The sequence below is a fragment of the Trichoderma citrinoviride genome (genome assembly GCF_003025115.1).
Source record: "Trichoderma citrinoviride strain TUCIM 6016 unplaced genomic scaffold BBK36scaffold_19, whole genome shotgun sequence".
Classification (NCBI taxonomy): domain Eukaryota; kingdom Fungi; phylum Ascomycota; class Sordariomycetes; order Hypocreales; family Hypocreaceae; genus Trichoderma; species Trichoderma citrinoviride.
In genome coordinates, this window is record NW_020194727.1 from 83,546 (window position 1) to 97,027 (window position 13,482).

General features: G+C 51.5%; 3 protein-coding genes across 3 annotated transcripts; 1 reads left to right on the top strand and 2 right to left on the bottom strand.

The window, feature by feature from the left end:
• Positions 1-951: 951 nt before the first annotated feature.
• BBK36DRAFT_1172876 (hypothetical protein) lies at positions 952-3,286 on the bottom strand (the record flags this gene model as incomplete). The annotated part of the gene is made up of 3 exons (XM_024895803.1): positions 952-982; positions 1,330-2,081; positions 3,281-3,286. 3 exons carry the CDS (start codon positions 3,284-3,286, stop codon positions 952-954), a joined length of 789 nt encoding a protein of 262 aa, XP_024745351.1.
• Positions 3,287-4,469: 1,183 nt separating this feature from the next.
• Positions 4,470-9,413, bottom strand: BBK36DRAFT_1130052 (hypothetical protein; the record flags this gene model as incomplete). The annotated part of the gene is made up of 4 exons (XM_024891802.1): positions 4,470-4,676; positions 4,893-5,319; positions 5,932-8,588; positions 8,655-9,413. The coding sequence occupies 4 exons, from the start codon at positions 9,411-9,413 to the stop codon at positions 4,470-4,472; spliced, it is 4,050 nt and encodes a 1,349-aa protein (XP_024745352.1).
• Positions 9,414-11,929: 2,516 nt separating this feature from the next.
• BBK36DRAFT_1207389 (hypothetical protein) lies at positions 11,930-13,361 on the top strand (the record flags this gene model as incomplete). Its single annotated transcript, XM_024897402.1, has 3 exons — positions 11,930-12,388; positions 12,495-12,990; positions 13,045-13,361. 3 exons carry the CDS (start codon positions 11,930-11,932, stop codon positions 13,359-13,361), a joined length of 1,272 nt encoding a protein of 423 aa, XP_024745353.1.
• Between the last annotated feature and the right edge of the window lie 121 nt (positions 13,362-13,482).

The following is a 13,482-nucleotide window of genomic DNA, read 5'->3' on the forward strand; positions in this document are numbered from 1 at the left end:
TGCTAAACTTCAAACGGCACCTAAACCCGGCCCTCATCATCCGCCGGCCTGCATGTGCATGTGCGGAACAACTGAGTAATTGGCTGAGAAATCAGGGATCTCTCGAGACCTCCAATAAAGATTCATTCATCTATCCAATTATCTATGTTCAGCCAGCTTTTGTTCAGCCCAACGAGGCAATAGTCTGTTCTTTAGCCAATCTTGTCCCATCACGGGGTCCAATTCGCAGCAGCACTCCCTGTAATGACATCGGAGGGCGCCTGAACAACCCCCAGCAGGGGAATCCGAGATTCCTAGCCTTCGACGTTTACGGTTGCAGTTTGACAGCAGAGTTACAGATAAGCTAAAGGCTCAATCCTGGCTCCTCCGCATTGGAATTAAGTGCTGATAGGGATCGGACGATTGTGCCGATTCTAGCGTTGCACGAACGCCCGCATCATCATTCTAGAAGCATTACAGCGCGATGGACTGGATGTCATGACAATGATCATGGGGCTGTTCTATATCAAGCCTCTCCAATGGATGACGTTGATTGAGATAGCGTCCAGCAATGAGAATGATTTGGAATCGTGGATCGAGACCTATTTTCTCTTGGCCAGGGCATCCGTCTGCGCCCTTCAAGCTGTCTATGAAATATGTCCGGCGTGGGCATGATGTTAAAGTTCGCTTGACTTCCAAAAGTAGACTAGGAATGGCTATTGTTCTATTATCACGCCGATTAGAACTTGATCTATCTTGTTTTTAGATAAAGAAATGAGATTTCTCTATTTGCGTCACTGGGATGCCTAACACAAGGCTGATTTACCGGATCTACGGCACGCAAATGGGAAGGAAAATGCCTTGGCTGAATGGGGCATTCTCTGCAACGACTACGTAGGCGATGCCTACATTAGGATCCTTTCCAATCCGTATTCCACTGGCGATGGACTTTCGGGGCAACGCACTTTTCGGTCACCGGAGCAGGAAGCATTGAGCCTCTGATCTTGAACAACCCACAGCAAGCAGTAGGAAGATCTCAGCAATTGGCGGCTATATGCCAGAAATTGCCAGGACGGAGTGCTTGCCACAAACTAGGCACTCTCTAATCAAGCCAGGCATAGTCGTATTCATCATGGGGCTAATACCTACCTATCATCATGAAAATGATAACCAGTGTCCCAAGTCCATGACCCGTCATATGGGCTCACCCTCGGGCGGTACTCTTGATACGAGTTCCACGATGTTGTACATCCGGCGAGGTGAGACGTCGTCGTCGTCCCTCCCTTCTTGTTTGCCTTCTTTTTCCCTGCCTTGGGCTTCCGGAAATCTTCCCGCGCCTTGTCTGCCCACCTCTTAAACTCCGCCGGCTTCAACAAGATCTGCAGCACAACCTCTCTAGCAGCTAAGACATCCTCCAAATTGTCATGGATTCCCCCTTCAACGCGTATCTCGATTCCGAGGAAAGCCTTGCACAACTCCTGGAGTCCCCACCTCCGGCCCGGCTTCTTCCCGATCCAATTGTTGAAGACGGCCTCCGCGGCGAGCATTGCGGAGTCCACGACGCGCGTGTGGACGAGGCGGAGAGCCTCGAAATCGTAGCATACGGTTTGCCCGATCAGAATTGTTGTCTCATCGATATGTCTCCACAGCTCCTGTCGAGCAGCTTCCCAGCCGCTAAGAGCCTTTTGCTCCATTATCGCCCCGTATAACTTCGAAACATCTATGCCGTGGATGTCCTCTCTCCAGTTCTTAATTGGTCGTGTGGGGATGACCAAGTTATTCACCAACGTCTCACCCGTTAGGAAATCGATTGCGCAGACACTGATCAACTCATCCGATCCGTCCATGGCCTCTGCCATCTCGCAGTCAATCACAACAGCACGCCTCTTTTTGATGGCAGGCTGCCACATCGGTGTCTGGCGAAAGTCTGCGAGACTTGGCCTTGGTTTTCTGGGCTTGGTCGCTGGTCCCTTTGCAAGGTCCACCGTGTATCCTTCGTTAACAAGGCTCCCCACGGAATGGCAACGAGCTGAGAGCTTCTTGAAAACAGCTTCCTGCTCATTTCTTTCAAGCCGAGTGTACGTGACCCTCCCGAATCGCAGCTGCACTACAGGTGGTGCATTGTTGAAGAGCTGACTGCTCTGTCCAGTTGATGCATTTGGAATGCTTGGCACAGGCTTTGCTGCCTCCTTGCAGTTGACGTGGATGGATGAGTTCATGTGCGCTTTTTGATCGCCTTCAGTCTTGAACCATCGGGAACATTTCCGGCAACAGTGATTCACATCGTGGCCAGTGCTCAGAGCATGTTCGAACATTTTGGGCCGGGTCCCAAAGAGCTGTGAGCAGGCGCTGCACTGAAACGGTGCCATCGTGTGTCGTTAACAAAGAATATCTCGACTCGATCGTCTCCAGAGAATAGGGTATATCGCGAGATAAAAGACCAGCAGATCGGAGCATAAATTCTGCTACCCGCCGTGGCATAAGATGCAAACCAGCGCGGCCAATTACTGCGCATCCGCGTCAATACTCGTAGGACTGAGGCATGCAGATAGGCGCGCAGCCGTGGAGGCAGAGTGTTTCAAGCACTTGATCGTTGGGGGCTTGTCCAATGTTCGTCGACCACGTACGAAGCACCTCCTCATCGACGCTGTTGGCTGGTGGCTGCACTTGGCATCCGCTCGTCTCAAGTGGTGCAAATTGGCCTGCTGTGAGGTCGTATGTGGGAGGCCTAATGTGGGAGGCCTACAAAACAAGAGACCGCTTATGCAGCCCCCAGCCTCGTGCCCAACAGGATATGAGCAAGGCTTTTTTCATGCTACGCTTCTGTCATGTTATACGCAGTAACCCGCCAAACGAGGGTAGTATAATCATCACCATGGACTGATCGTAAAATATTACAGAGTAACCAGTGACATGCTGCAAGACTGACTATGTAATAAGCAAGTCGAACCATATATGTTTGTGGGCACACCTTTCTAGTCAGCCTTGACGAATTGCCAAAGCGTGGTTCCATGCTGTGTCAAGAGCACATTATCAGAGTCCGACAATACAGAAACCTTCTTCAGCGTGTGCCACCAGTGAGGCATCAACAGCTCGTAACCTCCCTCCGGGTGCTTTCTCACTGTCATGAGCTCCCACGCTTCGAGATGCCACGCGTCTGCGCGCAGCACACCTCGGTCATTATGGCCAATGTATCTGCCGGTATCTGTATTGACAAAGCCAAAATACCCATTCTTTTCCACGCACAGCCACGTGTATTGCTTGTTAACGTCCTGGTTGATATCGTAGACGTAGACGTCACCACCATGGTGAGTGCAAATCACCCGATCGGTTTCGTTCATAAAGATGTGGTACTTATTACCGGGCCAAGGAACCGCATAGCGACGACCATCCCATGGTTCTCCCAAGATGGTTGGTTCAGATGTTTCTGGCGTAAATTGGGTGCAAGTGGTGGACGAGTCGTCTGTTTTCTCCGTCATGATGCCCAACAGTTTCTGGAGCAACTCTCGGTTTGAGGGGCAGAGGTATGTTTGAAGCCCCGCGAGCCTGTTTGTACTGAGGAGAGCGATGCTTAACAGTTTGCTGAGAAACATTGGCCTCCTCGGTATGCGAGCTTGCGGAACGTATGATTCCCCTCCCAGATGTGCACTGACCAAGGGCAGTTATGTCAGTTATGTTGAATGTTACTGTCACAGAGCGGAACTGACACGTATCGAAGTGTATTGTAGGGTCAACGGTTTGCTAGCCACCTGGTTGGCAAGTCATAGAGGAAAGGGATGGCGTGAGAGGAAACGGGTTAATATAGGCGGCTCTTTGTGTGCCGTGAGCTGGACATGTGACTACATTTGTGTACTTCCTCACAGTTACAATCGCGGTGCCATCATGCATGCAGCCGACTGAGTGCCCACGATGCTTGTTGGTCCAAGTCTATTACCTGCCAGGTAATACTCAACGGGTCTCAGCAATTTATTCATCGAATTCGTGTGCAGACTTCAAAGACTGTTGTTGGCCGGGGCGGCCGGCTGCGGGGTTGTCCATCAGGTCTCAGCCGCCATGCGGACAAATCCTATATGGCGGAATGTTATGGACCCAGCAGGCAGTGGCATGTTTGGGAAGACTTCGTTAAACTGACCCAATATCGTTGCCACCTGAGGTGGTGTACGGAGTAACAATGGATAGGTTGCAGGCGCTCGCTAAATATGCTTAAGAAACCTGGAATCCTGAGGAGTTCTGGGGCTGACATCGGCTTGCGGTGACTGCTTCACAACGTCTGCAAAATGAGATAAAGTCCAGATTTGTCTGACGTTATGCTCTTGACTGTCATGATTCCATTTACAGGGCTCTCTCACAGAGAGGATGATGTAAGCGAAGCTGTGTGCATGTGTGAAGCAGATGTCTACTCTACCGTCAGGAGTATATAAGCATAGGAATTTTTCCTAGAAGCAGCAGAGGTGTATAACCCGAATAAATATTGATAGTAGCAATATGTTTCACGCACCCAAACCATCGATCTGGCGTGGAATACCGACTTCCCTCTGCATTTCCAACATTGCCTCCATGAACTCGTTTGGATTGCCTTTTAAGGTGACTTTCCCCAGACCATGCGGCATATCAAGGTAAGTGACTCCATCCATAACATAACAACTGATATGCTCACTGAAGCTCTGTTTAAGCAACGTATGGCAAATGGTCGCTTTCTTCAAGATGGTATCGGGCAAAGCTGATTGACATCTGAAGACTTTCATAGCTGCCTGCCTGATATCTTTCCAATGAGTTAAATGCATTGGTGCGTCGTTAAGCTGTGATGCAACGATGTGAAGTATCTCATGGGATAGAGTCGGGTAGTGTTGAAGATATACTAATATTTCCACTTGTTCGTCTCCAGGCGACAACTTAAGTCGTGACGCGAGGACATGAAGTACTTCAGGTATTAGCGAAGCTTGGTTTACAAGCACATGAATGGCTCGTTGTCTGGTATGCCGGTCTTCATTGGATAGACTCTGCAATACAGCTTTGACAATCCTCTGGGGCAAGTCTGGCTTGCTCTCCAATGCTTTCAGAGCAGCTCTCCTGACAAAACCGTCAGGGTCTGCTAACCGTGCCGCTATCGCATCGAGGATATCTTCGGACAATGATCGATCACAAAGCGCCTTGGCTGCTGCCAAACGAACATCCTCATCATCATGTTCTAACTGTGCCGCGAGAGCTTTCACCACCCCTTGAGGCAAGGTTGACTGACCCGTGAGCGTGAGAGCTGCTTGCTCTCGAACAGCTGCATCTCGGTCTTGCAACTTCTCCGCGATCTCACTGACAATCTCTGCAGATAGATACGGCTGTTTTCTGAGTGCTGATAGAGCATCACATCGCATCGTCATAGGCTGGTAAGGATCCTTGAACTGACGTACTATAGCACTGAGAATATCATTTGGCAGTTCTGAAGGCCCAGAGAGCGCTTTTAGCACTTTGCATTTGATACCCGTGTCTTCATCTGTCAGGAGTGGTCCTGCAGCCCGGAGAAGATCAAGAGGCAGGGTTTGGGTTCCTTGAAGACAAGAAAGTGCCAGCACATTGAGTGCCGCTCTCGTGATACGCTTGCTTTGAGGTTCGAGCTGTGCTGCTACCACTTCGAGGGCATCTGTCGGTATTTTGTATTGTCCCGAGAATAGACTGAGTATCTTCAGTTTGATAGCCTCGTCATGATTCCGAAGTAGCCCTGACATGGATGAGATAACATCGCCAGTTAAATGGTGTGCCACAGCGAGAAGGCGAAATGCGACTGATTGAATATGGATATTTTCGTCCGTAATCCAATGGACTGCGGTACGCAATATACCCTCTTGCAGATTTGATGAGGGTTCGAGTATGTCCTTGTCGATGACAATTTGTAATATGTCGTCTCGGATTGCCACCAATGTCGCCACAGCTTTCATCACATTTTCCGATATGGTGGACGTTCCATTAAGCGCTTTCAATGCTGCAGCTTGGGTCCCCTTATCGTGGACCTGTAATTGTGCTACAAGGTCTTTGAGGATGTCTTCCGGCAGCGTTTTCTGGCTCCGAAGTACCTTTAATACGCTATCTTGAATGAAAAAATCTTTGTCTCCAAGATGTGCTACCACGAGCTTGATGGCATCTTGGGGCAAGGCCTCTCGGTCATTCAGCACAGACAACGCATCGAGTCGAATGTTTTTATGCCGGTCTTCAAGGCGTGCAGCTACAGCCTGGATGACGTATCCAGGAAAATCATCATCGTACAAGAGCGACTGTAATGTGTGTCGTCGAATAACAGCATCTGAATGGTCCAGCTGGGCCACTGTAATGGCAATGGCATATTCAAGCGGTAAACCGCTGAGAGTAAACAACGCCCTTCGTTGAAAAGTCGGATGCCCATTCTTCACCCGTGATGCTATAATATCACGGATTTTTTCAGACAAAGTCCCTTGTGCGCGGAGTGCATCTACCGCATATTCTTGGGTCCTGAAGTTACCATCATCGATGCACCTGATCAGAGCGTTGAGTGTTCGGATTGGTAAATCATGATGTGAAGATAGTATGCGAAGAACGGGATGTATCCACGTAGAGTCAATGTCCTCAGACTCAATCCAGCTGGTCATCAGATCGATTGTGCTCCGTGGCAGTCTGGGTCTCGTTTCCAAACCATACAACACCGCTCGCTTGGCGTCCTCAGATGCTCTTTCCAGGATATTGTTTAAGCACTTTTCGGGAAACTCGACTTCTCTGACTAAATGCACTTGGCGCCCGAATAATTGCAGGTAGCCTTCGTCAATACTAGCCAGTTTGCATTCGAATTTCAGCCACTGCGAGAGTTGATGCTCCAACCTTTTTCGAAGAAGAGCGAAGGATTCGATGCCATCTGAAGATGGTACTTCGCTCAAACAGTGCATGATCAATCGTTGATGTACTGGGCCAAGGAGATCTCGCGGCTGGTCCTCGATCAGGCGGAAGAAGCGGCACAATTCATCCTCGTCTTTGCCAGCGTGGAGTAAGCCGGTGACGAAGCGCCAAAAGATGTCATATCGTGCATTGTACTTCTCTCTTCGAAGGAAGCTTTCCGCATCGAGCTCTTTCATACTTCCCTTCTCTTGCGTGCCAAGTTCCAGCGCACAAAGAGGTTCTCTAGATGACCATTGGTGGACAAAGTAACGAGCAGCAAAGTACTCCTGAAAGGTCAAATGGATAAAGTGGTAGCTTCTATCCTTGATCCTTGTCGAAGTGTCAGATGAGCGCAGAAAAGAAAGCCGACTGAGGGTCTCGTCGAGTGGAAGCACAAGTGCATGTGCCTTTCTAGAAGACCTCCAAGCTCTACAGACCTTTTCCCGGTGTGTAGAAGTGTAGTCTAACACGTCGCTGTGCATCCCGGCAAAGGCAAGGCATTCCAGAAGGTGGACTTCAGACTCGACTTTGTCCTCAATCTCAGTACAGTGAGAAGAGTCGGCCTCATCTTGGGTCATCCGCTCCAATCTCACGGCATCTTTTCTCCACAGCTTCTGCTCAATTGCTTGGTATATCTCCGTCATGGTTTCTGGCGACGTTCCGGAGTCGAAGTCACTCCAAGTGTAACAGAGTGCATCTAGCTGAACCGGAATGCGTACAAGGCCTTGGAGTAACCAATGTTGCTGAAGAAAAACTTTGACCTCGTTGATTTTCGGCTCTATTCCGGGGTCGGCGTTGAGGTAAGCTTCCACCTGCTCCTCGTAGAATCCGATCGTCTCTAATTCCAGATCCATACCAGGTAGAGATTTGCCAGACGGCCGAGAAGTAATAATGACGTTTGGCTGCTTCAAGAGGTGGTCCCGTAGGAAAAGAGCCATGGGGCTTTCGCCGACCATAAGCTGTGGTACCTCGTCTAGCCCGTCGAGAAGGAAGAGTGTCTTGCTGCTCTTAGTCGCTAACGCCTTGGCCAGTTCTCGAGCAAGCTTCGGCTTGCTCTCTGGCAGAGAGAAATACTCATCGCTGAACAGGCATTCATAGTTGTATCCCGGTCTTTTCCTTTCATCTAGCTTGAGATTCCGCAGAGGCACCCAAAGTATACGATCGAAAATCTTGTTCCATTGGGTCCATGTGCATCGCTGAAATTCATGGATGATCTTTTTGCACAAGGTAGTCTTTCCGACCCCCGCGCGTCCTCGGATAAGGATTCTTCTTGGTTGCATGGGATTACCGTCGCGTCCCTTGCGCTCGTTGAAAATTGTTGACAGCTCGATCTGACTTGTATCATCCGGCGCCTCAAGCATCTGTCGGGCGAAAACTGAAAATGGAGACGACTGAGTTTCTTTCAACTTCTGCGTACTTTCTCCAGGACGCTCCACGATGACGAGATTGATATAGCACTGATCCATCGGCAGTAGCTGACCAGAGAGGCGTTGAATCCGAAGCCTGTCCGCCGTGTAATGTTTGTCTCGAATCCAGGCGTCTGCCTGCTGCAGCGGTCCATTTCGAACCATCTGGAGAAGCGCATCAAGCCTTCCGGTGACAGTCTCGTAGTCGGCATCGTGAGGCCCGCAAAATTTGTTCATCATTACATGCCGTCTTTCAAGTGGCAAGGGATCCGAGTCAATGTCCAGAGTAGCTGAGCTACGATCAACCAGCTGTCACGGGTTAGCACTCACGATCCTTGGAGAAGCAATACATCAAGAAGCGTTCATAGTACATACAAGCTTCGACTGGCCAAGCCACAGCAGAAGAGCCGCCGGCAAGACCTTGCTCTGAAGGATTGTCATACGTGTTTCGTAAAAAGTGTGTGCTTTGCAAGGGTGATCCGTATCCTGGCATAGCCGAGTGAATGTGCGAACAAGCTGTTCAAGCTCATACGTCGATCCTTTCACGCTGTCAAGCAACTGGGCCACGGATCGATTTCGGAGCGAGGCCCATGTTTTCAACATTGGCTCTACCCAGGCGGCTATATCTTGGAAGGAGGTGCCTCTGAATGGAGTAGCGAGGAAGACGATGCCGCGTGTGGCCTTTCGGATGGCGTAGTAGTCGCTTTCAGGCCTATCAGCCATGACCAGAGCCTTCATCAAGATGATGCCACCGAGGCACGAGGCGATGAAAAGAATCGGCCGATCTCGACCTTTAGCATCTGCTGCCAGGGAAAATCTCATGTCGAGGATTCCGGCGAGCAAGCGCCGCGCAAACTCCCCGACTGTCCATGGGACCGAGTCTGAGTCCTGAAGCAGGTCCGCCGGCCAGTCGCAAGTGAAGATGCGAACCCGCTTCAATTTGGCTGGTAGCATGTTCGGATCCGACAGCCAGTTGACACTAGGCTCGTTGCTGTCTTTGGCTCTCCAGGTCCACGTGTCGGGTGACTTAGTGTCCAGGCCATGGATGGCAATGATGTCGACATTTGGTTCGTCGTCGCCTATGTCGACGCTGTTGACCTGTTTCAGGCGAACGCCTCGCAGCGGCTGAGCCATCTCGCCAATAATGCTCGGAGAGCGATGCCTCGTTTCTATGATAATGCAGGAGCGACAGTCGTAGGTTGAAGTGTCGTGTATACTGGACGACAGAGTGCCTCTGCCTTGATGTGGCAAATAGAGCACGAAAACGAGAATTGGGCAGACACGGGAGCTGAGGCTGAGCCACGAAAAGAGATCAATGCCCAAGGCTCTCTCCAATGGCTGCCCTCCCTTCTTTGCATCTACCATGAATATTCAGGCTGCAGGCGTCTGACCAGTAAAAAGCTGGCACTTCATCTCAGCTACAGACGACCTGCATCAGAGCTCGGCGCTTAACAGGCTTGATGAGGGCAGAGGCACAGACTAATCGAGTGTTGGCCTGAAGCCGGCCATGTAGAATTAAAAGTCTCCTGTTCCTATTCATACCTACCTACCTGCGTAGGTATAAAGTCAATCTATCCTAGGAACTGGCAGGTTTCTCTCCGTACGTACCTGGGTATGGTTAGGTAGCGACATGGGATGTGCAGATGAGGAGCTTTCGCTTCTATATGCCATCAAGGTATTGTGAAATGATTCTCGAATTGAACTTGCGCCGGTGGGTGCGGTAAATGCCCTTTATACCAGACTCACACGGATTTATGAGCCTCCTCTTACGCCGTCATTCTCAACCCATATCACTCGGCCTCCTCAGCAAGCTCCTCCACCCCCAAAACATCCATCGCAAAACCCGCCAAACCCGTGGCCACTCTCATCGTCCTCTCACGCGCATCCCTCGTCCCAGCAACTGCCGCAGACTCCGAAATGTGCGGCCCCTGCCCCTTCGGCCCGGGCCGCCAGCGGAACGCGGCGCTCCGACTCGGCATCGCGTAGCTGATGTCGCCCTAGCCGTACTCGCCTGCGTCTTCCCCCGCGCCTTGACGTCTTGCTCTCAGTCCCCAGATACGAGCTGCTGTCTCAGCGCCGAGACGTCGTTGTATCCCGCAATCCGCGCGTTCAGGGTATTGATGCTGAGCCACGGATTTGCCGCTGCATTAGCCTGTCGGCCGAAGCACCCGACCTTGGACTACACACATAATGTTGCCCGCATCAAAGCCGTACCCGGAGTGATGCCCAGATGCGAATGGAGGCCCACGTCGACCTTGTGTTCTGCATGAGCCCCAGCAATGAGAAGCTTGATCTCAGATCCGAAGCAGAATACAGCGGGTGCGGAAGAGGTTAATCTTTCCAGCAACTCCGTGCTTCATAGCCCGCGCCGCATTGACAGCCTTGACGACAGACGTAGTGGCAATGCGATCAAGTCCGCATGCACGGCAAACGCCCGGGAGAGAATGTGTCCCCAAATGAAAGAAGCAGTCGTTGGGATCACTAATTCCCTCATCCTACAGGAGCCTGAGTGACGCAAGCATTGCGCTCACTCACCGATATCAGCATCGAACGACACGACAGGGCCGCGTCGCCCCGAGTCAGAAGCCCGGCTGTGTCCCGTTCGTAGGCAGCTGATGAGATGGCTCAGCCACGCTGGCATCTTATGAAGCCTATTGAGGCATCGTGAGCGATGGTCTTGCTGAATCCGCGTTGGTGAGTGTCGTGGACCGTCGTGTTCATTGGCCAGAATATTCGGCAAGGCTGTCTACCGTCTGGCCGATGTCGCCGAGATATCGCGGGGAGTCCACGTCAACAAGGCATCCGTCATGAGGCTTGTATCACATCTTTATACAGCTTGTGATGAGAACGAAGCCATTACTTCTTCGTTAAACAGCACCATGACGCGAGGCTTTCAGGGAGCAGCTATACAGCACCCTATGCCCATCCCGCACCGTAGGCTATGAAGTAACCATTCTGAAAGGTCGCTTGATCGCGTCCTGAACGTTTCCCCATCCCTCTGTCCAGATGTCGGGTAACCCAAGAATCGACCAAGACGCCCCAGCACGGCCCCTGTCCTGTCCAAATCCCACCTATCAGAACCAGTCATCCTCGTCGGGGAGGGGATACGAGAGCTAGACATGTAAGGCATCAGCCTCCATCACGTGAATCAGCCTCCATTGGACGCCGATTTGGCCAGTTTGAGAGCCAGTTATTTTCTATGCTGGAGGCGCCTCTCTCTCGCGAAAGGTGCCAGAAGCCATAATTGCGCGTTATTTGCGATTCCCGCCGTAAGCAAAGAACAAATTCCCAAAAAGAGGACAGAGAGAGACATTGCAAAGCGCGGCTTCTCTAAGCTGAAGGGCCTCGACACCGCGCAGAACATTCTTGAGAGCGTCAATTGCTGCCTAGGAGGAAGCTCTGGTTGAAGACATTCCGTTGCAGTTGCGACGACGGCGTGATGCATCGTTTGCGGTCGCCGCTAAACAAAAGTTCGATTCAGCCTCTTGAGCCGCGATAGCACGAAGGAGACTCACTCACCCATCTCAACAAACCCCCCTACCCTTTGTTCTTTATCAACTCTTCTCCTCCTTTACCTCCTCCTCCCCGTATCTTCTTCATCTTCATATCTCTCCATCAAGTGAATCAACCGCTCGATAGGCACCTCCACTATGCCTCAGCCGCAGCACAGCAGAAGTCCCAATCCTTCGGATGATTCGTCCGTCGACTTACACGACTCGCCGTCGTCGGAACAAGCCTCGTCAACTGCCGTGGTCCGCAAGCCCAGCAAGCCGCTTAGTCGGCGGGGCCACTTCAAGTCGCGGCTGGGATGCTTCAACTGCAAAAGGAGGCGAGTCAAGTGCAACGAGGTCCGCCCGTTCTGCTCGCCGTGCTGCCGCCTCGGTCTAAACTGCAGCTATCCGACGCCGGCTCCCTCATCAACGCCGTCATCATCATTCTTCTCTTCATCCTCGTCGTCTTCCTCCTCCTCGCTTCCTCCGCGTGCTGCCCTCTCCAGTATCGCGCTGGAAGACTTGCGCTTCTATCACCAATTCCTCCTCGCGGCCTTCCCCACGCTGCCGCTAAAGGCCAAGGATGTGTGGATGGACGCGGCCGCAATGTCACACCAGGTGAGATTACATCCGCCTCCGATGCGAAATCGCGCCTCGTTCAGCCCTATGTCGTCTTGCATGCACGGCTGACACCAAAGGGCGTGTGTACGTGTTACCGGCTTAGTATGACTATCTCGCACATGCTGTCTTGGGCCTCGGAGCCTCCCATCTGTCTCAGCACGGCAATGTCGACTACACGTCGCAGGCGCTGCAGCATCGCATCACTGCCATGAAGCTCGTCAACCAACAGCTCGATCATCCTCCGACAAAGCCCGCGGATGCAGATGCGCTGATGGCGGCGGTGATATGCCTCGTGGCCCAGTCCTCTCTTATGCCGGACAGCATGATCGACTACATCACGACAACGCGAGGCGGCAACTTGGTCGCTTCGACCATCATTACCAATTACGAGATGTCCATCTTCAAGTATTTCACGCCGCTGGAGCACGACCGGTCCTTGGAGAGGCTCATCTGCGAACAGCCGCGGAACTATGAAGTCATCCAAGGGTTCGCGGCCTCTGCTCTTCAACTGAGGCCCTTGTGCCAGACGCTCAACGAGGTGGCATATTGTGATTGCATGGTTAGATGTGTTAACAATCTGCGCACATCGTGTCTAGCCGGTACGACGAGAAGCCTCATAATTTATCATGCCGTTACTGACAAGCCATACGCAGCCTGGAGAGAGTTTGTCACATTGTTCGTTATGCCAACCACCTTTAACAACCAAGACTTCATGGCCTTTGTGGGTAGCGAAAACTACACGGGCCATCTTCTCATCATCCACATGTTTCTCCTCGATTACGTGCTTGGCAATGCCTGTCTCGCCAAGTCTGAAGAGCCAGAATACCCTGGCAGAAAATTCGTCATCATCAAGTGGACAAAGGATCTGGCCGAGAGGCTTCCCCCGTCATACAAAAAATATACACAGTGGCCATTGGAGTACTGCAAAATTCTTGCCGAGCGCGACGCACGATATCTACTAAGTCCTTGATCGTGAGGCTCCTTGTTTCGAGAGACTGTCCTTCACTGTACTGATCAAGAGTAACTGGCCGATTGGAGCATATTAACTGGAGGGAGACGCATCTCATCCAGTACAGAAGCATGTCGAGTAC